The sequence below is a fragment of the Bacillus rossius genome, chromosome 3 (genome assembly GCF_032445375.1).
Source record: "Bacillus rossius redtenbacheri isolate Brsri chromosome 3, Brsri_v3, whole genome shotgun sequence".
NCBI classification, from domain to species: domain Eukaryota; kingdom Metazoa; phylum Arthropoda; class Insecta; order Phasmatodea; family Bacillidae; genus Bacillus; species Bacillus rossius.
The window spans coordinates 63,983,914-64,010,933 of record NC_086332.1 but is presented as its reverse complement, the minus strand read 5'-3'; the positions used below and the strand labels follow the sequence as shown (position 1 = coordinate 64,010,933).

Genomic DNA, 27,020 nt, shown 5'->3' with positions numbered 1-27,020 from the left:
ACACAGTTAACATATCTGCTGGTGCTATATCCACACAAAATCATTAATTTAAACATCAGGAGAAACTACGAAACCACGAAACTAAATATATTATTGGAGGGGACGAAATTGAAGACTTTTATTATTGGGGGGGACGTGTCCCCCCCGTCCCCCCCAGTTGCAACGCCCAAGACAGAGCACACCGACTACAGGAGCGCTGATGGCGAGAGTGGCTGCCAAGGACGTGACGCGCTCTGCTTGCGACAAGGGCAGTGGCTGATGGCAGTGGTCGAGGCCGCAGCAGGAGGTGTCGAGAGCCCAGATAAGAACCCAGGGCCCGGCCCGACGACGCACGCCAGCCACTCGAGCGCTCCAAAGTCTCTCCGAAGCGACTGCTATAAAGCCGCGGTCACGGCCCCATCTCCACTGCTAACTGACCGCCATGTCGCCGATCGCAGTCTTCGCGAGCCTGCTGGCCGTCGGCCTGGGTGAGTGGGCGACGCTTCCCGGGTCACACGGGTCATGTAACCGGAGACGGATGTTTGATTCATCACCGAATCGCATTTGGCTAAGACTACAATTTCGGTCAAGTAATATTTGTTTCTTTAACAGTTATATACCTCAGATAAAGCCATGATTTTAGAACAAGGGAAAATATTGTATTTATTCACGTATTTTTTCGACTATTTCCCACACATAACGGACACCTGCGGTCTTTCTCTACTCGGTAGGCCGATCCAAGTTTAGTAGATCTACAAATTTTGTTTTTGTGACTTTTTGTCGTACCTCCATCGATTATTATACTTTAGAACTGTAAGAAACTTAGATTTTGTTTAATGTTCACATAGGCTTCTCCTTATATGATTTTCAGTGCTTGTATGAAAACTGAAATCATTAAAATTTACATGCGTGTGGCCGCGTATGGCTGGCTGACGGAATAGAGCTTCTACAACAGCGCGCAGACGGAGACGGACCTTTACTTATTAGCTCGGCAATGCTGAACTCTTCCATTCACGTTGCTCCGTGCGACCAACAGAAGCAGAGTACTTGGCTGCGGTGGTAGCCATGCTTGTTGTAAATACGTTAAAATTGGTTTCAAGTACAAGAATATTTAGTGCTCGATTATTACTTTGTTTTATTTTTATTTTTATTGCATATGTAGATTCTCCCCGTGATATATCGAAGCATATTTTTACCACGCTTTTATTAGTTTGACCTATATGTATGAATGAATGGACTATGTAATAAAATCTTTCCATTAAATTTTACCCGCTTTTCAACGTCCGAATGTGTTGAAATTTTGCATACATATAAGAACCTCTGAAAATACAATATTTTGATAACTTAAGACCTTCTTGTTAGGGAGGAGTGGGGGGGGGGGGGGGGGGGGCTCAGAGGTTCAAAAAATTAATTTCTAGCTATGGATAATAACCATGTGCTTTTTGTGTATCCATGAGGTCGACACATGGTGGAAATTTTCCCCGGAGTCGACTGTACCCCTATGACAATACAGCTATGTTACTGCTTGCTGAAAGGCGAATTTTGCAATTTATACTGAGTTGGGCTTCTACCGTACATAAAAAGCAAGGCTGCACTATAGATTATGCAGTTGTTTATTTGGGATCGCATTTCTTTGCTGCCGGACAGGCTTTAAGTAGCTCTTAGTCGCGTAAATTCACTATATGGTCTTCAAGTAGAAAAACTTAATTGCTCTAAGATAAAAATAAAAGTTCCATGTAATGTTGACGCATTATCTGAAATGACTAGATTACGTGAACATTAATGAGTAATTTTAAGTTCATTGTAACAAATAAATACTTCAGTCACTCATATTTAGTATATTTAATTTTGTTCAGTTTCTCATATTCAATATTTGTATTTTATTTTGAGTCTAATAAGAAAAAAATAAACTTATAATTTAAAAAAAACTAAATAAAAACACTTTTATCCTTAAATGAACTAAAATTTTAAATTTAAGTTTTTTGTCTAACCGCCAAAAAAATACACCACAAGGACGAGATCGTGGTTTCACAAAATTTTCAGGTATTACAATTTTTTCGTTGATTATTCTTCAAAATTTGGCTTCGTTAAAGCATAGTTTAAAATGTATTTGAATGCCAGAAGTTAGCAGTGACTGGCTGCTTGAAATGGATTCCGTTGTGAAATATCTGACGTTTAGTATTGAATTCACAACTGTAATAGGCTAATACTGTAGACAATATTTCATGGTCTTAGAAAAATTCTTACTGCATGATCAATGCCTTATGGAGACAAATTTTGAACATTAAAGGAAAAAAAAAAGATTTTTATGACATAAAATATGTTAAAACCAACATAGTGTCTGCCAATTCCTGTCCACTTCTCAGATTAATCCACTAATTATCAATAGTTTTCTCAGTTTAGTGTTTATTTATTTAGAATTTGTTACTTGCACAATAACAGTCATGCGACTTTAGGGGTGTGCACATATAAAAACAAACATCAGAAACATACACATGTAGAGTTATGAATCCACAAACAAATAACGCCGCCACTGCATGAAGGTAGGCTCTGCCTGCAGGTAGTCACCACATGTAGGTAGGCACTGCATGCAGGGAAAGACCATCTGCAGTTAGGAACCACCTGCAAGTTGGTAGCACATACAGGCAGGCACCACAAACATGCAGGCACGGCCAACAAAACCAACACAAAAGACCAATAACAAAAAGAAAACACATAAACATCAGAGAACCCTTATACCGGTATTAGTTAAACAGCTACTCATTTCTCTGGGAGACTGCTCTGGTGGGAGGTCCTCGAAGGTCGTGGGTTCGATGCCAACTCCATGGCATGACTCATATTCATGAGCACCAATTCGATGACGACGTGGTTAGGAACCCACTGTAGTCATTGAAGTCCCGTCTTTTTCTATCTCTGTGCTTTACCGCACAATATATAACCCCGATCAAAACAAACATCCTTGGAGGTCGTGAATATAAATAAACGTCGAATGTGTTATCTTCCGTTAGGAATTAAGTAATTTAAGGGGGCAGTATCGCTTGCCAATCATCTCTAAATTGTATAAAATAAAGTCGCTATCCGTGTCTGTTTGTTCGTTTACTCCTTCTAAAACTACATAATGGACGTTGATGCTGTTTTTACTGTCGTTTAGAGTATTTATTCCGGAAGGTTTATGTTTATAATACATTCATATTTAATTTAAATTTATTAAAGATATCTCGACATTTTGTAATCAAGTCCCAAAATGAAGCTTGATATTATAAGTACTTACTTAATAAATCTAAATGATGACACATTTTAAATTGCATCCGCGCGAAGCCGAGTGGATTGCTAGTCCATTATAATTATGTAAATAAATATTGAGCTAGTGCAGTGAAAATTATTTATCAGAATTTAAAATAGGATGAAGCAACTTCTGACATTGTGATGAGTTGTCTTTAATTGTCAAATGTGTTGAAAAAAGGTAGGTTGTTTTAATGTAGCTACGTAGAAAAATAAACCATCACATCCATTATGCATGGAAAAATATACCGGGATAACGTTTTAACGTTCAAAACTGCAGAAAGTATGTTTAATGTTTACCTTTCGGCAAAAATAATCATTAGATACACGGAGCATGGAACCCACTCAAAGAAGGTTTAACTTTGCCAGCAAACTAAGAGGGCGTATAATGGGCAATTTCTTCATATTTTTCTTTTACTTTTAAAATATTTGGCTTGTGAGTAAGTTTTAATTACCTACGAGTCAACCAACTTATTTTGAAAATTTGTAGCATTTTTTTCTCAATTTGACAATTTATTGACTATGTGAGGTGATATGGGTATGGAACAGCGACGGTTTTAATTGGTGGGGGAAACGGGAGTACCTCGAGAAAACTCACAGGCCACGACAATGTCAGTCACGTTTCCTACTTAGCAAACAATTTCAGTCGATTAAAAATGAAGCTTGCTAAATTTTTGAACTCCTAACAGATCTAAGTTTCATTATTTTAACAAAACTTTTATTGATTTCTGCTTCAGTTTAATGAAGACATATCATAGAGCACTTAAATTATAGTTAAATGAAAAATATGTTTAAAAAATAAAGTAAAATTTAAAGGGTTTTAATTTTTATTTGTCACATTGTTTACTGTGCGTTTCCTTTGCAGCTCTTCCGCAGCAAAATGCCCGCTTGAACGAGAGGAAATTTCAACTTGATGGAAAAATCGTTGGAGGCACCTCAGCTACTATCCAGCAGTACCCGTGGATGGTGAGTTACACCCAGGCATAGTCATTATGCAGGATGACAGAAAAACTTTGGCTGCAAGTTCATTACTACAAGATAAGTTGGAAACATATGTACATATGTACATATGTATAAATGCTTTCAGAGGCTGGTAAGCGTATTTGAAGTTGGGGTTGAACAACATTTTTATTCTAAATATTAGATAAATATTTTAAGATAGAATACTGATCGTCAAGAATATGTTTAGTTGACTAAAGTTCTACAACCACAGAGAATTTTGTTACTGCAAAAATATTATTTAATTGAAACAATATAGTAATTAATAAAACGGGAACAAAACTTAATTGGGCTAACCCTTACGAACCCAGTTCTCCTCACATATTTCGTAACAATTTTCGCGAAGTGTACGAACGCAGACAGGACCTTGACACGCACCAGGTTCGGGCATGGCTGGCGGCCCTGCACGGCCACTGGTGCTGGGGGTGCTGGCAAATCAGTGGCCTCTCTGCATCTAACAAAAGACAGGTCACCTCTGGTTGGCCAAACAGCCCAGCCAATCTGAAGAGAAGAGGCCACTGATTTGCCAGCACCCCTAGCCAATCACAGAAGCCCAGCTCCGACTGGCCAAACCAACAGGCCAACCAGACGAAAGGAAGGCTGTGATTGGCCCACAGTTGTGGTCAATCGGGAAACTCTCCCCTCTCAGGCGAGAGTATCAAAAGGCAGTAGGTAACTCTACCCTGGTGATGGCGACTGCAACGTCGAGCGAAACGTCAGTGGTATATTCGCCTTGGACGCGGCTACAACCTAGAAGCCAAGCAACTCCATTATTGATTCTTAGCCAGTATATTCTAACCAGATTCGTTGCAGCACAGGCCTGAACGCGACTGTTTATGTGTGGTTTTGTGATTTCAGGTTTCCCTGAGAGAGACCTCAGACTCGATTTTCGGGTCCGAGGAGTCGCACATTTGCGGCGGCTCCATAGTCTCAAACAACTATGTCCTGACTGCAGGTCATTGCTGCGAGAAGTAGGTTTGCACTTTAGATTACATATATTATAATGTGTTTAACATAAACAAAACAATTCCTGGATGTCACTAGGACTGTTCTATGCAAAGGTTTAGGTACGATGTTTTATTCAAAGGGTTAATTATAATGTTTTATTCAATGGTTTATGTACAATGTTTTGTGCAACGGGTTAGGAACAATATTTTATGCAACGAGTTAGGTACATTATTTAATGAAATGTGTTAGGTACGATGTTTTATGCAACGGATTGAGTACGATGTTTTAATGCTACGAGTTAGGCATAATGTTTTCCCCTGGCCGATCAATAACAAAATAATTTAAAAAAATTACTTTAATTTTGTTTTCTAAGCTACATCGAACTAATCTTTCATCTTTCAGTCACACAATAGAGATATTTTAAGCCTGCGTAGAAACTCAGTATCGAAATGTTAACAATCGTAGAACGTTAAAAAGTTGGGAGGAGGTGGGCTGTGGGTCAGTTGGCATATCGCAATTCAGACAGGCAAATATTTAACCATTTCAATTGGTTGTCCGGAAAACATCGAGATAATTAGCAGAGACTGTACAAATAAAAAGGAAAGTCTTCCTGAAGCTATTACACTTGAAACGTCAAAATTGCCCTAGTTTTAATAACCTTGAAATTCTTTGCACTAAAAACCTTTTTTGTGATAACTTGTCATTGTAAACATACTTAACCGACTGAAATGTAATGACATGGTGCGTATGATACTTTTACATCGTTGTTTTATGTTTATGGAAATACATGGTTCACATTGTGGGTGTTGTAGGCAATTATTTTTATGTTTCTGAGTTTTTGACCTTACTTCTCGTCGATGAGACACATACGTCACGAGTCAAGAAGGAAGGAGTTGGTCGTGGCATGCAGTAAAGAAACGTACCAGTATTTGTCTTGATTGGTTTCGGAAACCGTGGACAACAAAAAAAAAAAATGAATACCGAATAATTAGATGCATGTATTTTTTCGCGAAATAATTTGCTCGTTCATTAGTCTGAAATAAGGTATACCCGCGCTAACGATTGGCAGCCGTCTGCAAGGCAACTACGGAACACAGGCAACGCTACAAAGTTTTAACACGCAGCTGGTCTGGAAATATTTTCGCGAAAAATACCTACATGGCTATACATACGGAAATCTCTCGGATTCATTTAAGTCGGAAGTTAGAATGCAAACCTTCACGCTCTCGCACTGTGTTCATAATTGGACCGCAGTTATTTGGACACGCCCCTCTACGATTGTGAGCCAGCGATGCCCAGCTAGTATATAAGTAAGCGAATCAGATAGTGACAATTAACCAGGATAAAAATATTTTCGCTAAGAAATCAACCAATGTAAAAGCAAACATGGGTTGAGCCCACATATGACTTTGAATTATATCCTGATTCAATACTAGTCCTCGAAATTCCTAGGTCTCTATACATGGCCTTAGGAATAATGATTCAAACTCCAAACGTCCATAACGTTTTACAGAACTGAAACAACAGCGATATAAAGTTATTATTGCATTAAAAATGAAGATATAATTTACATATTAAATAATGATTACTACATCATCATTATGCAAATATTAATAATACTTAATATTTCATTGACTTCCACGACCTATATTTTTTTATTTTTTTTTAATGATTAAACAATAGTTCTCTAGTATCAAATGCTCCTTTTGAACTAAAATTTCAGATTTTTGAATTGTTTATTAAATGTACATTATAAATATAAATATTTTGACTTTGGTAGTTACATAGGGCCTATGTAAATTCTACGCAACTTAGGGAAATGCTATCAGGTGAAAACGTTATCGCTTATAAGCAGTCTAATGATGAGTTACAAAGAGATAAAAAGAAATGATTTTATAAGTATCAAACCTCTTTAATTCAACTGAGATTGAAATTACAGACTGGTTGAATTTAAACAAACGCACTCACAGTTCACGTTAGTCTACTTATCTCTTCAAACCCATACATAAATCAAGCATAAGTTATTGGGGTTGGGCGACGGGTTGTAAGGCATACACAAATATTCTTTGGTCTTTGGTAAAATTATTAGTAGGAATAAATTAGCTAGATATAGTAATACCAAACACACTGGAAACTAATACAGGACAGCTCTATGCCTACAAAAAAAGGCCAGAGTGTGACGAATTGCCTAGTAGCATAGAGTGACATTACAATTTATATAAAGTTATAGTTAAACAATGCATTTTTTGATCTGGTGACAAGCATTTTTATCTTCAATTATGTAAACTTGAAGCACTGTGAATTTATTATTAGAATAAATTTTCTTTAACGATAAAATGTTTTGCCAATAATATTTTTTTACTATCATAATGTTGGTATTGTAAATTTTAAACACAAAATATCATCTGCCACCTACATATTAGAATGGTATGTCAATACAACAACGGCACATTTTTTTGCACAAAATCATGAGCCTGTCATATTATGATTTCTAGGGTATTTGGGGACAGGTATCTTAATTTTTTTTTGATGAATCATTATTCAAGGACGAGCTACTGAAGTGCAATCACGAGAGGGTAACGAATCGTGACCTTGTGGTCACTTTGTTGCTGCAGCGAAGACGCCAGCTCGTTGGTGGTTCGTGTCGGCAACACGGACGGCGATAACGGCGAGAGGCACGAGATCTCGCAGATCATCCTGCACCCCCAGTTCGTCACCAAGTACAACGTGCCGTACAACGACGTCTGCCTGCTCAAGGTCGGTGTCACCCATCTGCAGATTTCACAGCCCACCTTACGACCTTCCCGCCCCACCCGGGCGCGCACAAGATACTAAACTACTCGAAACAGGGGCGCAACAACTAAATTTCCAAAAGGGGGGGGGGCAATATACCTTTTTATAAAGAATCATCGATCCCCCATATTGAAACTGGGGTGTCCGGGGGTCCTCCCCCGGGAAAATTTGTTTTTCAAGGTGGAAAATGGTGCTATTTAAGCAGTTTTACTATCTAAAAATTGATTACACAGCACTTTCTTTGCCCCCGTTTGTCCCCATTTCATGGTTTCCGAGGGGGGGGGGGGCAAAATACCCTTGCCCCCCCCCCCCCCCCCTGTTGTTGCGCCCCTGACTCGAAAACTGCTAGAGATATCACTGATGTCTGTCTAAGAAAAGCATTTAAGAAATGCGCTGAGGGCAGATGGGTAGTTGTGTTTCTGGATTTAGTTTTTAAACTGTATTTTAAGGAGAGTGAAATGGGCTGAAACGCGTCATTTCAGAATAATTTATTTATATGAAACGCTCGGTAAAGTTCCTTTGAAAGCACTCAAGGGCCTTGCATTACATCTTTATGCGTATTAATTTCTTCGCCAACTAATGTTGTGGTTATCGCTCAAATTTTATAGTTCACCCATGCAAGACGAGAATATTGCGAGCCACTTCGGAGCCTTGCGCTTAGAGGCGATACCACGCTGGAAGCACCATCGAGCCTCGCAAGACAAACATAAATACGCCTCTGACTGGGCGCATACATCTCGTCGTGCATAGGGTAACAATGATATTTGAGCGCTACCCGCAACATTATATGGTTGAGAAATGAAGATACCGGTGTATTGAAATGCTCTTGAGGGGTTTCAGGGATCTGTACCGGGCTTTTCATGTTTTGAAAACTACTCTGAAACACGCGTTTTAGCCATTTTAACTATACTAAATACACAGTTTAAAAACGAAATACGGACCTAAAACTTCTTAAATGCATTTACTAAACAAACCCTACTCTGATATCTTGAGCAGTTTTCAAATTGCGTTGTTTTTTTCCCGAAGCTCTGCAAACCGTGTGTGTGCCCAGGCAGGCGGAGCCCTTAAAAATAAACGTTTTGTTATTTCTTTATCAGTGTAACTTACTTGCCTTAAATTTACTAAGAAAACTGGTTTGAAATATCCAGGGATCTTCGTGAAACTACAGATGACCAGTTTACTCAATTTAAACTCCTTCCAGATGCATGTGCGTCCAGTTTACAAGATAGCACAGAACTCAGGGGTCGGAATGTTTATTGAGAATATTTAGTTATCTGGCACTACGAAGGACCCTTTGTTTACTGAGGCGTTTTCTTCTCTGGGAAGTCCGTAAATTTACTGTATGTAATTTCTTACACTTCATTTAATTTTACTGTATCATGAATTATTTTGTAACATTGTAACTAATTTGGCAAAATATGGCTGCCAAGTTCGGAACGCAGTGACATGATACGAGTGAAAGAAAGAAGGGGAAAAAATATGGTCATAACATACAGTGGCGTTAGCAAGCGTGTGGCAGGGAGGCCCCCGCCAGGGGCGTTGACTTTGGTGGGGGGGGGGTTGCCACCACGAAGGTATCGCGGTTACTGAACCCTCCTCCCTTTTAAATCAAGAGGGGCCGCCATTTTCAAGTCTGGCCAGGGGCGCCAGTCACCTTAGTTACGCCACTGATAAGATAGCGATATCTGTAACATCCAAGCTGAAAACTTCTCCAATGTCTGTCCGGAATCTCTTTCGCCGTGTATGTAATGCAAAGACACGGTGCGAGAGCGGCAAGAAAATATATGCCAATGGAAGTCAGAAGTAATATTACACAGGGGCGCAACAACAGGGGGGGGGCACGGGTATTTCCCCCCCCCCCTTCTGAAACCTTGAAGTGGGGGCAAACGGGGGCAAAGAAAGTGCTGTGTAATCAATTTTTAGATAATACAACTGCTTAAATAGCACCATTTTCCACCTTGAAATACAGATTTTCCCGGGGGAGGACCCCCGGACCCCCCACTTCAATAGGGGGGGATCTATGATTCTTTATAAAAAGGTATATTGCCCCCCCTTTGGAAATGTAGTTGTTGCGCCCCTGATATTACATATAAAAGCCAAAATATATGAGCCAAAATTTTGGCTCACTATCAGACACTACTTAAACATAATTTACTATGAAAGTATGACCAATTAATTTTTATAATAGTTAAAAATACTTTTAACTAGTGTTTCTGTAAATGCAATAAATTAATTTAGTCACTTAGTGAAAAAGTTTGTTACAATGGTCTTGTTAGGTTTAACATGCTCAAATGACTAGACGATCACATTAAGGCTTAATTAAGCAGTGATTAACTAACCATGTTTACCTATATATTATGTATGTTCTAGGATTAAAGTTATCTCCTGACACCGACAGTGAAGAATTCACATCAAATTCTTTTATAAGTTTCTTTTGCGTATTCGTATATATGTATTTACAATAATTCCTTCATAGACTTTACTATACGACACTACCCGTTTCGTAGACTAATTCAATGTCTAATTGTTCGCTTCTTCGTCGCGCATTTTAACAACTAAACTTATTATTTTACACCCTTGTAAGTAGATGAACTAATTATTTTTCTTGATATCTGGGGAAGTTTTAACGTTCGTATTTGTCCTCGAAAGGGCATTGCGAGGGCTTCGAAACTGGAAATAAAGTATGTGGGTACGCAAGCAAGTAAACTAATCTTTGTACTTCTCTCGTACGTCCAGGTAAAGAGAAGTCGCCATTTTGAAAAACGTTTTATTGTTTTTTTATGACAGTACAAATCATCACTCTAAAAGACTCATCAAATCTTTTTGTTATGTTGGTACTATAATTTAAAAAATACATTGAAAAATCTAATACTTTAGCGGTTTATAAGGATGTTTCGACAGATACATGCACATATAACGATTGCGACTTACGAAATAAATGTTGGAACTAAAGTAGACGGTCATTTTTCGTGTGTTTAAAACTGAGTGTAAAAATTAATTATTTATATTTGCAATGTTGAGTTGACTTAAAATGTATTTATTGAAAAGAAAAAAAAAATTCTTAGTAAGAAGTTTAGCTGATTAATAACTCTTAAGTCCGGCCCCACAATCCACCGTTCTGTAAATGGTGATCAGGTGGAGCTAAGCGCCATCTAACATTTTCCTTGTTTAGAAAGTCACGTACTGCTCTCTGGTGTCACCAGTACTTGTTCTCCAGTGAAATTGGTCGCATTAACAGAATAAATATGAGCACATATATCCCGCCTGGAAAAGAATCGTCTCAATGCAGCTAGGAAAGTTGCTGTGAACAGATCGGTGAGAATCTCTATATGTATAGCTTCTGTACTAAAACAAACAAATAATGCACTTTAGGCCTTCACTTAAGTTCTTTCCCTGCGATGACTAGGTGGGATGTACACTAGTCCACAGAAGTCAATGCCTGTGTGAAAATGGTCGAGATTGTTGCATTCTTTGTGGAGGAAGTCTCCCATTAGCTGGACATCAGTCTTTGTCCTTGCCTTTAAACATGGTATGCAATCATAGGCGTGCGCAGGACTTTAGTATTGGTGGTGCCAGATTACACAATAGCCGTGTCATTCACGGACCCCGAGCCTAAAGTGGGGTGTCCGGGGGTCCTCCCCCGGAAAAATGTGAATTTGAAAGCGCAAAATGGTGCTATTTAAGGTGTTTACGAACAAAAACATTAAATAAACACATGTAAAAATTTTAACACTTTTTATGACAAATTATGGCTTTGAACGTTATAATCACCAGGAAAACTACTAAACTATTTACAGTTTTAAACTTTGTTGAGCCATAAAGTAAATTGCACAAATTGTTTGCACGGAATTCATGCTGATGGCATTGAAAAACCGTACTTACATGTTTTCTGAAGATGCCAAATAAATGCTAGAAAAAAACATTCTCAAATGTTAAGTTTTAAAATCAACAAATCAAGGGAGTTTTTGTAACGTACCTTAAATATGTAAAATATTAAAATAATAAAAATACACAAATAAGAGTGGGCAAAAGTTTTAACTTTTGGAATACAACAAAAATGTTTTGTCGGCGACTGCATATAAGTCATCGAGTAAGCCTAACCTTTTAACTAACTAAACTCTCTCTCTTTTTTTTAAATAAACCCTGGCGAACGGCGGCTATTATTCCGTGCGCCTGCCAAGTGGAGTGAACAGTGGACACCGAGCGCGCATTCTATGTAATTCGAGGAGAACTAGAAGTATTTACATTTCAGAAGTTTCGTAGCCGCGGCCCGCGTGTACAACACAAGTAATTGCAACTGGCTTGTTTCCGTGTGTATAGTTGGTTCGATTGATAATTGATATACTGATAGTGTTATGAGCACATATCTGTAACTCGACACGATTGGAAAACATATTTTTTTGGAAATAATACGGATTTTTGTAAGTATGTATTATTTCTGCTTGTAAAAAACAAAATAACGTAAACCCTAATGGTGGTGCCAAGGCACCTGTGGCACCTACCGTGCGCACGCCTATGATGCAATCATTTAATACCCCTACGCACTAAATTGCGGCCACTTGGATGCCAGTATTTTTGCCTTTTGGAATAACTACAATTATTAGCTGTGGTCCAGCATGGATGTATCTGACGTGCTCCTCCGTTGCGATAAGCTTAGCCATATTACGAACTAACCTTTTTAAGCAGTATTGGATGTTTCTGATCGTAGTTCGCAAATGATTGCTGAATCCTTTCACCCACTCTGAGAAGACTTGATGCATCTATAACTTGGTTTCCATTTCGAAGATCACTGATTTCCTGCCGAAAGTCAAGGTTCTGTTCAAGTCTGGTAATCTTCTCTAGTGCGCTGATAGCTCTGACACAACGAGAGCCTACTTTTTTTCTCTCTGAAGAACACCTTGCTGCACTGGTGGCAAATCTACATCAGACGCCTTCGCCGCAGTTTGCGCAGCGACGAGTACTTGTCCTGAATTTCACAATCCGGTTTCCGTGACGATCAACGTCACGACAACCGTCTGTTTCTGTTCTGGTACTTTCTGCACATCAGCCTGAACTGGAGATGGCCTCCACGCGCTCTCCTTGGCCAGCTAAATTGGTCCATTCCACCAATTATGTAGGCCTGCCCCCTGCAATGGGTGGCTCCTCTTTTGATACGGTCTGCAGGATTGTCGTCTTTACTCGCAATGACAATTGTAGAGGCCAACTAACGTCCGAACACCAAAAGGGCAGGTAATGTTCGCGGGTCTGCAAGTACTCGACACTGTGCTTGGATTCGGACATGGTTCCAACCGAAGAAATGACGTGTTTGCTCGCAGGTGTCCAAGCCGTTCACGTTCAGCAGCTCCGTGAAGGCAGTCACCCTCCCAGCCGCCAACAGCCAGACCTCCGTGGGCACCATGGCCACCACGACCGGCTGGGGCTCCACCTACGTGAGTACCTCCTGCAGCCTTCAGGAGCGCGCTGAAGGTCGTGTTCCCTGCTGAGTTTGTACTGATGTTGCTGCTTGGCATCACGTTCGGCCTTCAGGGCCGTCAAGAGAAACTAAAGTGTCTGGGGCTAATAATTTTGTCAGGCCTACTCCCCTTACTTAATTTAAGTTACGACTTTCCAAAACCCCACAGCTGAAAAAAAAACTAATTACTGTAAACGTTAATGTGGCCATAACTGTAAAAGTGATGTGTTAGTATCGCACAACTTTTAAGGTTTCCAATGAATTATACTAGCAATAGACTTGTAATTTTCTAACGGAGAATTTTGTCCCCTTCCCCCCTTTCTGCAAAAAAATATCATGCGGTTCTAGCAAAATTACACGAGTAAAAATACTGCAATTTTTTAACTTACAAAAATTACGTTTGAATCAACTCTGTTTACTGTTAGCTAACAGTGTTTTTGTCGAGCTCAGTACTTGTGAAATCAGATACAACATAATAATTGTTTTGACGGCTCTGAGTGCCAACATTCACTTTTAAGATTTTTTTTTAGCTTTAAACCAATAATAAAAAAATAATAGCTTTTATTCCATTGCAGTGTAGAACTTTGAATATAGAATTGACCTTATATAAGTGTATGATTAAAAAAAATACATTGTCATTCCTCAATATTCTTTTTCTTGCAAAAGTACTAACTGTGTGAGGTAAAAAAAATGGCGTGTGCTTCAATGATTTTAATATTGAGAAATAATCCGAAATCACTACGTGTTTCATTATTTATGAAACCGTTGAAAGGTTACGGAATAGTGCATTACAGCTTTGAGAGCATTCTGCCACACAAAACTCTACACTTCGTAAGCCATACCTAAGGTTTCATCCTTTTGTACGTGTCACTACTAAGGGAGTTTGCTTTCAAGCTAATGTCATGCTTCTAGTAATAATTATAGTTGACATAGCTCTCAATGCCACACTTAGGAACTACTCACTTGCACTTTAGCGCATTATTGGCTTCCCAATAATATATACAAAAGTAAAAAATAATAATAAGACTAAATAAGTAAGATGATATTGTATACAAAATCTTGATTTGTAACCTCAAATGACATTCAGGCGCCAAATCTCAGGGAAGACGTAACAACTGGGGCAGGAACAATCGTCCCTGCATTAATTCGTGTGGAGTGAAATAAACTGCAATCCACCCCCGCATAGTTATTTTATCTCAAAAACTCATCTTATAATAATTCACCTCGTAATTAAAATTGTTTCAAGAGCGTAGCCCGTCAAGTTAACTTCACTTTGCGCAGAGGTATATTTAAAATGTTTAGTCATCATCAAATACTTTTTTTTTAATTGGTATGAACACTTGTTACTTAAACAGTTGTAAATTTTGATAAGTGTGTGCCAATGTTATATTCTATTTGCAAAGTGTATTGCCACAGTAGAAGTAAAAAAAAACTGTTTATTTACAGAGTTCTGTTGTTTAGAATCACTTTCCTCAGAAGTAAGAAGTTCCCTTACCCTCACCCTCTCTCTGCGTATCCAATATGCGATAGTAGCATGTCTTTAAAGTTTTGGAAAAAGACATTAAGCTGTAATTATTTAACCCTTTTAGTCACATCTTGTCATTTCCTAAGATATTGTTTGAATTTAACTAAACAATATTTTTTTGGATTTTTTATTTACCAATTACATAAAACTATAACTAAGATATTAATATATAATTCCTTTAAACTTATAATAATTATAAAAAAATTCATATCCATAAAGTAAGTTGTTGACTAGATATTCACAATAACTCGAACATTAAAAGTTTGATGAACTGCATGTATTATTGAGATATAAAACGTCCACGTCAGTGGACCGATATACTGAAATGGTTAATTTATCTCTCCTCCTTAATTCGACTATACATCATAACTCATATCTTACCAAGTTTTATCCCACAGTTTTCGTTTTGTATTCTCCAGTATGTTTCTGCCGGAGGGAAATCGTTTATCATTTCATTCGGGCGACTGCCGTTTTCATGACAGCTAATCACTAGGGCATGATTGTTGACTTCAACAAGCGTCTAAAACCGGCTTCAAGTGATTTGTTGAGCCAGGAAATGAAACAATGTAGCTATACTTATTTTTTTTTAATGCAAGCTTACCGGGTGTCTGCCCTAAACCATGCTTGGCCATGCTTGTTATTACTTCTGGGTTACTGCGTGAAGCGTCGTTTCGTCCAACTGATGGTCCAAGCCATGCTTGCGGGACAGCCAAAACATTGGGCGCAATGTAGTGTAACATCGTGGAAACCATGCGCAGTGTAGTGTAACATCGTGGAAACCATGCGCAGTGTAGTGTAACATCGTGGAAACCATGCGCAGTGTAGTGTAACATCGTGGAAACCATGCGCAGTGTAGTGTAACATCGTGGAAACCATGCGCAGTGTAGTGTAACATCGTGGAAACCATGCGCAGTGTAGTGTAACATCGTGGAAACCATGCGCAGTGTAGTGTAACATCGTGGAAACCATGCGCAGTGTAGTGTAACATCGTGGAAACCATGCGCAGTGTAGTGTAACATCGTGGAAACAAGAGGCGCAAATCTGTAGGATTCGCAAGGGGCCCGAGAGTTGGCGTGCGGGGTTAACTTACACAAGTCATCTCTGGACAGGGTGCTTTTATGTTGTATTCTGCCCATATTTGGCCTATATGCATGCAGTAAGCAGAAAAAAGTTGTTTTTTCAATTTTTTCATTGAACATGGTTTTGGCATGAAACCCGTTTCACAGTCTTGCAAGCACAAGCAGGCCTCCTCAGTGAGAGGCTTCTTAACTCCAGAGGTGGCATCCCTCCCCCCTCCCCCACCACGGGGTCAACACCCAGGGTGGAAACTATTTTATAAAGGACTGTATTGTATGGCAATTCATATGTATTATTTCATTTTCTTGTCAATATTGTTATTTTTTTTTTCCAGATATATTTATGTGAACTTAATGCGATAGCTCTTTTGCAAGAGTTGCTTTGTTCTAAAATTTGTCGTCAGACATTCTTAAAAGTATTGTCTAATAACTTTAAAACTTCACGCAAATTGTTCATAATCACACTTACTTACTTACCTCTTTTACAGCTCGAAAATAACTTTTTTTAAGTATCTGATGATAAAATTTGCGAAAACAACTACAGATGTAAAATAACTATTACAACAAGAAAAAAAAGAAAATAGCCTTTAAATAATAGCAACGACGAGGAAATGAAATCACCAAAATGTCGTGTGAGAACAAGCCTTCAGGAGCCCCGCCAGGTCGGGGGTTAATCTGTGTTAGTGAGGCGGGATGATAAGTGCGACGTTCGCTGGTGCTTCTAGCGCGGTATCGCCTCTAAGCGAAAGTCTGTGGACTGGTGCGCAGTCTTTTCTTCGTGCCGAAGGCAAATATGAAATCTAAGTGGAAACCGTATAATTATATGGCGGAGAAATGAAGATAAATGAGTAATGAAAGTCCCTTGAGTGGTTTCAAGAATCTCCACCAGGAGTTTCATGTCTAAAAATTACTCTGAAAACTCGCGTTTCAGCCATTTTCACTTTTTTTTAACATACAGTTTTAAAAACAAAATACCGATACAGGACTACATATCCGCCCTCAGGGTATCCTTAAATGCTTTTCGTAAACAGCCACCACTCGGATAGCTTGAGCAGTTTCCGAAATGCGTGGTTTCCTCTCCGGGTGGGCGTGGCGCTGGACCTGCATCGGGCGTCCCGCGAGGTTCTGGCTGTTGAAAAATGGCGCTGGTGTGGGAAAGGGTGGACCGAACTGCGTCGCGGCATGTCATCAAGCACACTAGAGGCTAATATCGGGCAGCTGCAAGATTTCTGTGTGAAAACTTGGCGTCTGTTTTCACGTCAGTCCGATAGACGGCGGATGGTATGCCCAATTTGAACAGTGTAGCTGATTAATACCCATGGTACCAACATTATGACAACGAAAATAACTTTATCACTTAGAAAAAAAATCATTTAAATTTTTTTTTACAGATTTATGGGGGGAAATCAACATCCAGTGCTTCAATTTTCTTGAAACGAAGTTGATCGTTTGACACCAGATAGTTATCTTTTCTCACTCTCGCCTGTGTTGTCATCATGGAGCTGTCCGGTATCAGTCTCTAGCTTTGAATATACTGTATAGAAGTCGCCAGCCCAGGTTAAAATTTCTAATACGGTTTGAGGTATTTGGTTAATTCACCGCCGCAATCGCCACCATCTCTAGGGCATCGACTTGTGGTGGTCCCTAGCGGACAAGTGTGTCGAACTCTTTAAACACCCCTTCCCCCTCCCGTTGAACGACCTTGAGCTGCAGTGAATGATGGCTGGGGGGGTGCGGGGGAATGACAGCGGGCGACAGTGCCGCGCTCTAACGTGTAAATAACAACCTAAGACGATACAGGGCGTTAAGGCAGCGCCCTGCAGCGGTGAAGTTCCCAAGCTGCTCATCACACGCTCCTGAAAAACGTAGAGTAAATCCTATCCACTCGCGACTTCTATACAGTAGGTCTCTAGTGTATACTCCACGCCCAGCCGGGGAGACGCTGGAAGAGTGTTCGCTTGCCCGCAGTACGGCGGCGACGTGACGCGGTCGCTGATGCAAGTGTCCTTGCCCGTCGTGTCGCTCTCCGAGTGCATCAGCGACTACGGCAAGAACAAGGGCGGCAGCGACTACGTGGACGACTCCATGATCTGCGCCGGCTACACGCAGGGCGGCAAGGACGCGTGCCAGGTACGCGCCCTGCTCGCTCACAGACTGCGCGAGGACGCAACACGCAAAACCGCTTCAGCGACCACAAATTTAGTGCACCGGTTTACAAACCACGCGAGCCACAATGACGCAACGCAAGTATTGTTACTTTTAAAGAAGCAGACGTTATGTGCAAACTTTCACATAGTAAAACAAAATAACTCTTTTAAATCAAAATATTTAAATTTTTTTTCCGTGATAGATAGGGATTATCAAAAGAAGCTCAGTGTTAAAAAAAATTTTTACTGTTTTAAAAAATTGAAAGTTATAGATTTGCTGACGCCTTGCGACTTGCGTGCTTTATAAACGACTGTGATTATTTTTTTTTGCGTTGGTTATGTGATGCGTTGTTGCGTTCCTTGGTAGATTGTCATGGTTATAAATCCAAAAATGTAAACCAAAAGACGCCATTGCTGTTTACACTGTATGTATGTCATAAGAAACCACAATAAGACATGAAAGACAAATATTCAATAATACAGAAAACAAGCTTAAATCAGGCAGTGTCAAAAAATTAAAAAAGAAAATTTATAGGATACCCTGAAAATTATGTTTTTTTATTACGTTAATTTTATATCAGCAGCTATTAATATTTTAAAGTTTTGTGTTTATTTTGACAGCCAGGTAAAATAAAATAACTTTTTATGATAGCCTATAGTTCTAAACGATATCACTAAGTAGTCAAAGCCTAAAGAGTTTCAGTTCCGCAGGCTCGAAAAAGGATCAAAATGTAATTTTTACACCTAATTATGATAAAATAATACATTTTTAAATTTGCGTACTGATAGTCTAAAGGTTCAACAGCTTGCGTATATTAAAAATAACAACCTGCAACGGGACAGATTCGTTAAGAAAAAAAATTGATTAATTATACACCTAGCTATTCAATTCATGATATATGTAGTACAAAACCTTATCACTAAGTAGCCAATGTCATTCATTTAAACTTAAAAAGAGTTTCAGTTCCGTAGGCCCCAAGAAGGATCACTCTGAGGGCACTCTGAGCAGCTTGTGACGTGGGTCCGCCGAGAAGGCGACAGGCACTGAGCGCGGCTGTGCTCCGCAGGGGCCCAGGGTGACCACAAGGAAAAAAATATTTCGTACCAACTTAGGCGAGATTAGACTAGATTAGAAAACAAATTACTAAATTATAATTTGTTACGGTTTTTAACAATTTAGGAAGTTATTATGACATTGCAATGCTTGAAATTAAATATCAGACCACACACACATACATTCCATAGTTTTTAAAAACATAATTACGCTTAATAATAAAACATATTGGAGTTACAATAATATTATTATATTAAAGAAAAATGTACTAAGCCACTAAAAAGGTTATAAAAGTACTAGATCTAGTACGAAAGTACTAACTGTGGGGACCCTGCGCAGGGCGACTCGGGAGGCCCGATGACCGTGAGCGGCACCCAGGTGGGCGTGGTCTCCTGGGGCGCCGGCTGCGCCGAGGCCAACTACCCGGGGGTGTACGCCGACGTCAGCCACTTCGTCAGCTGGATCAAGTCCACGGCCGGCATCTAGGCCCGGCTGCTCGCCAGCTGAACGCTTCACCGCTCTAAGTTGCTTCTCGATCTCTTCGCAGATACTCAACAAATCAATAAAGTGTTATTTTTAAAAACCATACCTTCCGTGGTGTTTTTTTTTTTTTTTAATTAAAACCAGAAACGTAAACGGAAATGAAGTTTCAAACACACAAACACGTATTCAAGTAACGGCCAATGCTCTGTTATAAAAAAAAATTCTCCGTTAAACGCATTCGGCAATCCGGTAATGGAGCCTCTTGCGTGGAGGTTTTTTTCCCCGGATGGATTCCTGTTTTATTGCAAGTTACGCATCACTATTGCACAATATAACTGTGTACGTAAAGTGTACAGCCATATAGCAACTTATTGCAGCTTGTTTTAAATGTCACTGTGCTGTATATTGTAATTTTTGAATTCCCGTTGAAGACATACTAACATTCAATAATTCGGATAAAATCGCCAATACACGACGGCCGGATTAAAATACATTTAATATCAGGAAAATGTTTTAACTTGAAGATAAATTAGTCGTTTACTCATACTATGGGAAATAGTCCTCTCGCTGCGGGGTGAGATCCTCATTTCACTTAGTCCACCGCATGTGAATAACGCTAGTTGCCTGATACTCTGTACAAGGTTCTTCTCGCCACTGGCAATGTCCTCACCTCACACACTATCCAGTTACGGTAGGCGCTTTGTATACCGCACCAAATCCGTCACAGAAGAAGATACATCTTCCAGAAAGTGAGATACATTTCTTTTTACCCAACCTTAACAGTCCATTTTGTGATAATATGATTTTGTTTGAATTTTTTTGGTTCCTACACAAACACACACACACACATATATATATATATATATATATATATATATATATATATATGACAAAGTGAAGAAGTGTGCATTCAAGACTTCGGCTGCAGTAATATACAGTGCTGACGATGTGAAGCAAACTGTCAAACATGGTATCCAGAAACTCTGTCAAGAAGAGGAGGACTATGTCAGTAAAAGTTCTGGTTGATCTCTGTCTAGTATAAACCGATTCTAGCTAAGAATAAGTCATTTCACGCCTATGCAGGGCTAAATGTTTATAAGAATGCTGGCTTTCGCAAGTGTTTCTGTAGTAGAATAGAAATTATGACTTGATGTAATATATATTTTATGTTTGTAAAAGAACTTGCGGGGTTTTATTTCTCGAACCTGGCCATTTTCTGGTATTTAAATAAAATTTATTTTTAGCTTCGTTCATAGATCGAACCAAGTATCGATTCAATATGTAAAGTAATGTGTGATTTTTTAGGTGAATTTTGGAATTTTTCCAGAAATAATATTAAGTCAATAAATACAAATATCTAAGATGGCAGTCGTAATGATTTATAGTATGATGGCAGTAGATGATTTTAAGTCTCTTTTAGGACTTTGATAATGATTTATTGAAATTATTATTTTTTTACATAAAATTATTTTTTTGCATCATCCAGGGATTGAACCAAGAACAGGAATCGATATAATTAATCATTACTTTAATGAGTGAATTTGTTGAAGAATTCCCCCCCCCCCCCGGAATTTCTAGCTAAATAATTACAAATTCCCAAATGGCACCCAAATGATAAGATCTCGGGTGTCACAGTAATAGTAAATTATTACCGGACTCTAGCGGGTAAAACTTAAACATGTATGATGGTAATGTACTCTTATCAGAGAAGTACACACACAAGATGGAGTCCTCCAGCAGCCAAAAACTAGATGGTGGCAATATCCTCTAGCGGGTAATATATGTTAACTATCATTCCTGGTAGCGAGTACTAAACACAAAATATCGGATCCATGATGGTCGTCAAGGTCAAGGTCAAATTTAAAAACCAAAGACAAAGTTCAAGATCAAGGACTATTTTCAAGGGCAAGATCAAATTTCAATGTCAAGGACAAATTTCAAGGTCAAAGTTCAAGGTCAAGGTCAAAGGTCAAGGTCAAAGTTCAAGGTCAAGGTCAAAGTTAAATGCCAACAGTCGAGGTTAAAGGTAAGGTGAACAGAAAATTATACTAACATGGCGCTAGCACACTCTAGTGGACGAAAACAAGATGGCGGCCTCCAGCGGGCGAAGACAAGGTGGCAGACATGACTTCATACCAGTTGACGATATATACCTTGGTATTGGTGGTGTGAGGCCAGTCTAGGTAGCTTCTGTGGAGGAAGGATCTGTTGTATTTTTTATTTTTTGCTCTTACCGGTTTCGAACCAAGGACGGGAATCGATCTAATCAATCAGTATTCTAATAAGTTAATTTTTTGCTGAATTTTGAACTTTTTCATTAAAATCGGATAATAAATAAAGATGTTCAAGATGGCGTCCGTAACAATAATTGATAGAGTGGTGACATAATTCAATATGTTGGGTGTGGAGTAAGATGTTTTTATTATTTTTAATTGAGAATTTTTTTAATACATTAATAAATTAGTGGTTTACTCTCGCCGGAAATAGAACCGAGGACCGAAATCGTTTAAATAACTAAACATTTGAAGAAAGCAATTTTTAAAATATTTTTTTTGAATTGTTTCGGAATTTCTAGGATTTAAATTAGGGATTTTCAAGATGGCGGCCGTAAATAAACATGCAACATTAATAGGATCCAATATGGCGGTCGTAACGTAAAGTGTAACGATACCATCGTACTCAACCAAGAAGGCGGACGTAACGAAACATTCAACATTAATATAATCCAATATGGCGACCGTAACAATAAGTGCAACAGTGGTTTTTAAGTAATATTTCATTAAATTTTTATTATTCGATTCGATCGATTAATTTTTTTATTAATTTTTAAAAATTTTCCCGAATTTCTAGCATTAAAATTACGGATTTTTAAGATGGCAGACATGACGATATATATATATATATATATATATATATATACTTTGACATAAGTGGTGGGGGAGTCAGTCTGCCAGCGGCTTCCTTGGAGGAAGGTTCGGTCGCCATTTTTATTTTTTGTCCTCACCGGGTTCGAACCGAGGACTCCGAACTCCATGCCGTATATGTATGTTTTTAAAAATATTTTTATTAAAATTTAATTATTTTTTTTTATTTAAATTTTTTTATTAATATCGGATAATAAATAAAGATTTTCAAGATGGTGGTCGTAACGGAAATTTCAACGGTGACGTCATATGACATGATGAAATAATCCATGATGACATCAGAGGCTTATCGGAGGCTGTAGACATGGATGCTTAAGCCTCTATATGGACAAGGTGTTCTTTCTAAGGCAAAATGACTTTTGAGGTTTTTCGAAATCCTAATTTTTTGAATTCTTGAGGAAGAAAACGAGAAATTTTTCCTGAAAACGGGAATTTTTGAGTAATTTTGAGTAATTTTTGAGGAATTTTGAGGAGTTTTTGAGTCCAAATGGCCGCCGTGACGTCAGAGCAATCTGCCGGCTCCACGGCACCAGCACCACCGCCTGGTGCCTGTGCCCGGACATATTCTCCTATACTACTTTCAAGGAATACATTATAATTGAATTGAGTGAGGCCACATGACTAGATTTTTTTAGCTGCGAATCCCACATAAACTGCTTTCTCGTCAGTCTTTCGAAAGAGATCAACAGACTGTAACAGAGTGATACATCGTCATATTAGTTTACTCCTGTCCTTCACCCGTTGGTCGCGATGTGCGAGTACTTGTGCCAAGTTGGCGATCACGAATTATAATTTCGAATTCAAAATATGTAAAAAGTTAGTGATCGATTTGTGCTAATTTGTGCCGTAGAAAACATATTATTAGTGCTACATTACGGAAAATGTTTTAGCAAATAGTATGTTGGTCGTCAAGTTGGCGACCACCCATTGAAAATATTAGTTTTCGGTAATCGGTTCTACACGACGAATTACTACTCAATTTGTACTACTTAAAAGCAAGATTTCGAAAAATTTGTGCTACATTAAACAGAGATTTCGAAACTTGTGCTATGTAAACAAATAGTTATAGCACTTTATATGTTTGTGGCAAATTGACAGATAGCGACCACACAACGTAAATAAGCACAAATGAAGCACCAACTATTGACAATTTCAGTTCGGTATTCCGATGTGTGATTGCTGTCTATCAATTTGCACAAACATATCAAGCGCTATAACTATTTTGTTTACATTGCACAAATTTCGAAATTTTGGCCGGTAGTAGCACAAATTGAACTAATTGTTGGTGTAGAAACGATTACCGAAAATATAATATATCCAATGGTGGTCGTCAACTTGACAACCAACTTACTATTTCCTAAAACCTTTTATGTAATGTTGCAAAAATTATGTTTTCTTCGTCACAAATAAGCACTAATGTTTGACAAATTTTGAACTCGAAATTCCCATATGTGGTCGCCAACTTGAAATAGGTCGTCCACGTAAAAGTTAACATCCATCTGCTGCTATTATTTGAGTAATAAGATTCTAACGACCCAAATTAAATTTTGGTCCAACGATGAACTTCGTGTGAGTTTTTAAATTGTCATTTGAAATATTTAAGCAAATTGTGGTTTTAATTTATTTTAAATTTAATTCATAATACATAATAAAGTTTAGGGATTTATCTACAACACTGTTGAAGGTATTTTTTTAAAGTAATTAATGGTTAAAATATTTTTTTGAGTTTCTGCAAAACTATGGATTTGTTGGGCCTTCAATCGGTTGATATTAAAAACAATGAAGTAATGAGTCTGTCAGTTGTAGACAATATGTAAGGTTAATATTTTGTTAGATCAATGAACACGATAATACATGCTGAACTTTGAAATGGTTTTGAAACTGTATGGTGTAAGAATTATAGATATCTCATGCATTGTCAACTGATAACTTCACTAGAGAGTATAACTTGACCCTTGAGCAAAATGTAAATTGATTTGAAAAACTGGATAGCTAAAGATTGTTTAGGAAACAACAAAACAAGGGATAATTATACCGGTGCGCTAAATGAATACAAACGAAAGTAAGAAAGGGCGACGGTTGAAAATACGCTGAACCTTCACGGAAACTCGTTATGTAGATGTCCACGACTACGATTTTACTTGATTCAAGCGATGAAGCATGTCGATCCAAACAAAAAAAAATTGTTTTTGCCACATGTTAATTAAATTATTCTAAATGGACTATATTTTCATCTAAATCAAGACGAAAATACATACCTATACTTGGATGTTCAAACTTAAAGAAAATTAAATATCCATCGTAAAATTTACCGCAAAAAACTGCGTAACATATTTTTTACTAAGAAAAAAAAAAGAAAAAAATGCTGAGCTGGCACACATGAGAAGTTCAAGAAAAATATGTTGAATATTAAATTTTAAAAAAAATAAGTTTCAAAAATCATACAAATAATAATTCTGATTTAAGAAATGCATGTGCCATTGTATAAATGTCACAATTACAAATAAATCACAATAAAACTCTGCCCACAAATATGAAACTCGGCTGTGGGGGTGGGGATTAGTATTTTCGATGAGAGCTGGTTGGTGGACCAGGAGAGCACCGGGTCGCTGAACTGGCCTCCTCGAGGGACAATGTGCGGAGTGTAAACTAGAGTCCCAATACTGCCTCGGAGGCGTACTGACGTGTCCGGTCTTAGAAGGGTCACGGCACCCTTCAGTATATGCAGTAGCGTAGCCAGGATTTGTGTATGGGGGGGAGGTTAAGAAGCATGCCCCCCCCCCTATTATAGCGGTGGCTCCGGGGGTCCTCCCCCGGGAAAATTTGTATTTCAAGGTGGAAAATGGTGCTATTTAAGCATCTAAAAATTTATTACACAGCACTTTCTTTGCCCCCGTTTGCCCCCACTTCAAGGTTTCAGAGGGGGGGGGGAAATACCCTTGCCCCCCCTGTTGTTGCGCCCCTGGTGACAGGGGTAGGGGAAGGGAAGGAGAATCGGTAGGGCTCGCTTACTCTTCCCCTACAGTGCAGTGGCCGGTGATGGCAGCAAGACACCCAGGCTTTTAGCATTGAATATATATAATGTATAGAAGTCGCGAGGCCAGGTTAAATTTTCTGTCCGGTTTCTCAGAAGAATTGTTGTAGTTCCAAGCTCCGCCGCTGCGATCGCTTTCATCGCTGTGTATCGGCCGTATACGCCCCTGGCGGTATTTGGCAGAACTAGGTTAACCAGCCCAGTCGTGACATCATCCTTCACCCCCCCCCCCCCCCCTCGAAAATCCCAGACCAACGATTCAAATTACCCGGCAGGTCTTATCAGCATCGTTAGGCGACCTTGAAGAGGAGCTTCCCTTACCGTCGTTTGAGAATGATGAAATCCCAAAAGAAGCTAGCCACGGAAATCACTGAATGATGGGATTCTGTACCCGAGTGAAGTGAAAATTAGTTATTAAAACTTTGTATTGGGCCAATAGTCAGTGTTACGTTCAAAATATGGTTTTATTTTAAAAGTAAAATACTTATTTAAACTATATTTCGCGTTTGTAAAAATTTACTTTTAGATATTGGCAAGGAAAATCAACATACCTTAAACAATCTTTTCTTATTCAACGTTATCTATTAAGTAGTAAAAGGGGTAGATATTATTTTTAAAAATAAAAAAAAATGTAACCCACTAAATCAGTATTGGCAAGATATATATATATATATAAATTCAATATTAAAATACGCACATTAAAATTTTTTATTAACTTTTTTCGGTAATAAAAATTCAGGATGATTTTAGTTTAATTGGTTTACGTATATTGCTATATTTTCTAAATCACATAGAAAAGGGAAAACAGTGCATCAGTGAAAATTCAAAAATTTAGTTTAAGTAATACTAGCCATACCAAAAGATCAATATGCGAGATAAGAAATTTGGTAACTGCTCTACATTTCAAATAAAAATGCATTGGTTTCATGAATACTGAAATGTATGCGTAATAAGGCATATTATGTTATTATACTAAGCATGACTATAACTAAAAAAATTAAAGTAATTTAAAACGATGGCAGTCTTAACATACAATAAGTGCGTGGGGGTCTTAGTTTATTTTTTAATTGGCTTCTTCGTCGGATGGAAAAGAGTTAAGATTTCATTAAGGAAAAATATATTCTCAAAGTCACTAAACCGGGAGATAGAAAATAAGGTAGGTACTTAATTTTAAATAAAAGTTAAAATAGACTTACGCTAAACCAATTAAAAATAAGTCGTAAAAATATTTTTATTTATTAAATATGTTCTATACTTGACAGTTCTTTGTGTATAATTCTTCAAAAATCTTTGAAATTTAATACATATTTTCTTAAAATGGTAG

The 27,020-nt window shown here is 38.3% G+C and overlaps 1 protein-coding gene across 1 annotated transcript; it reads left to right on the top strand.

Annotated features, from left to right (window-relative positions):
• Positions 1-250: 250 nt before the first annotated feature.
• LOC134530800 (trypsin-1-like) lies at positions 251-19,843 on the top strand. The gene is made up of 7 exons (XM_063366010.1): positions 251-467; positions 4,127-4,227; positions 5,119-5,231; positions 7,824-7,965; positions 13,317-13,430; positions 18,023-18,184; positions 19,595-19,843. The coding sequence occupies exons 1-7, from the start codon at positions 422-424 to the stop codon at positions 19,739-19,741; spliced, it is 825 nt and encodes a 274-aa protein (XP_063222080.1). The 5' UTR covers positions 251-421; the 3' UTR covers positions 19,742-19,843.
• The last annotated feature ends 7,177 nt before the right edge of the window (positions 19,844-27,020 follow it).

Bases quoted from the DNA above. Each gene is read 5' to 3' on its own strand.
- LOC134530800 (XM_063366010.1), top strand. From the start codon at position 422: ATGTCGCCGATCGCAGTCTTCGCGAGCCTGCTGGCCGTCGGCCTGG. The intron at 5,232-7,823 runs GTAGGTTTGCAC...TTGTTGCTGCAG, and splicing joins GCAGGTCATTGCTGCGAGAA to CGAAGACGCCAGCTCGTTGG. The intron at 7,966-13,316 runs GTCGGTGTCACC...GTTTGCTCGCAG, and splicing joins ACGACGTCTGCCTGCTCAAG to GTGTCCAAGCCGTTCACGTT.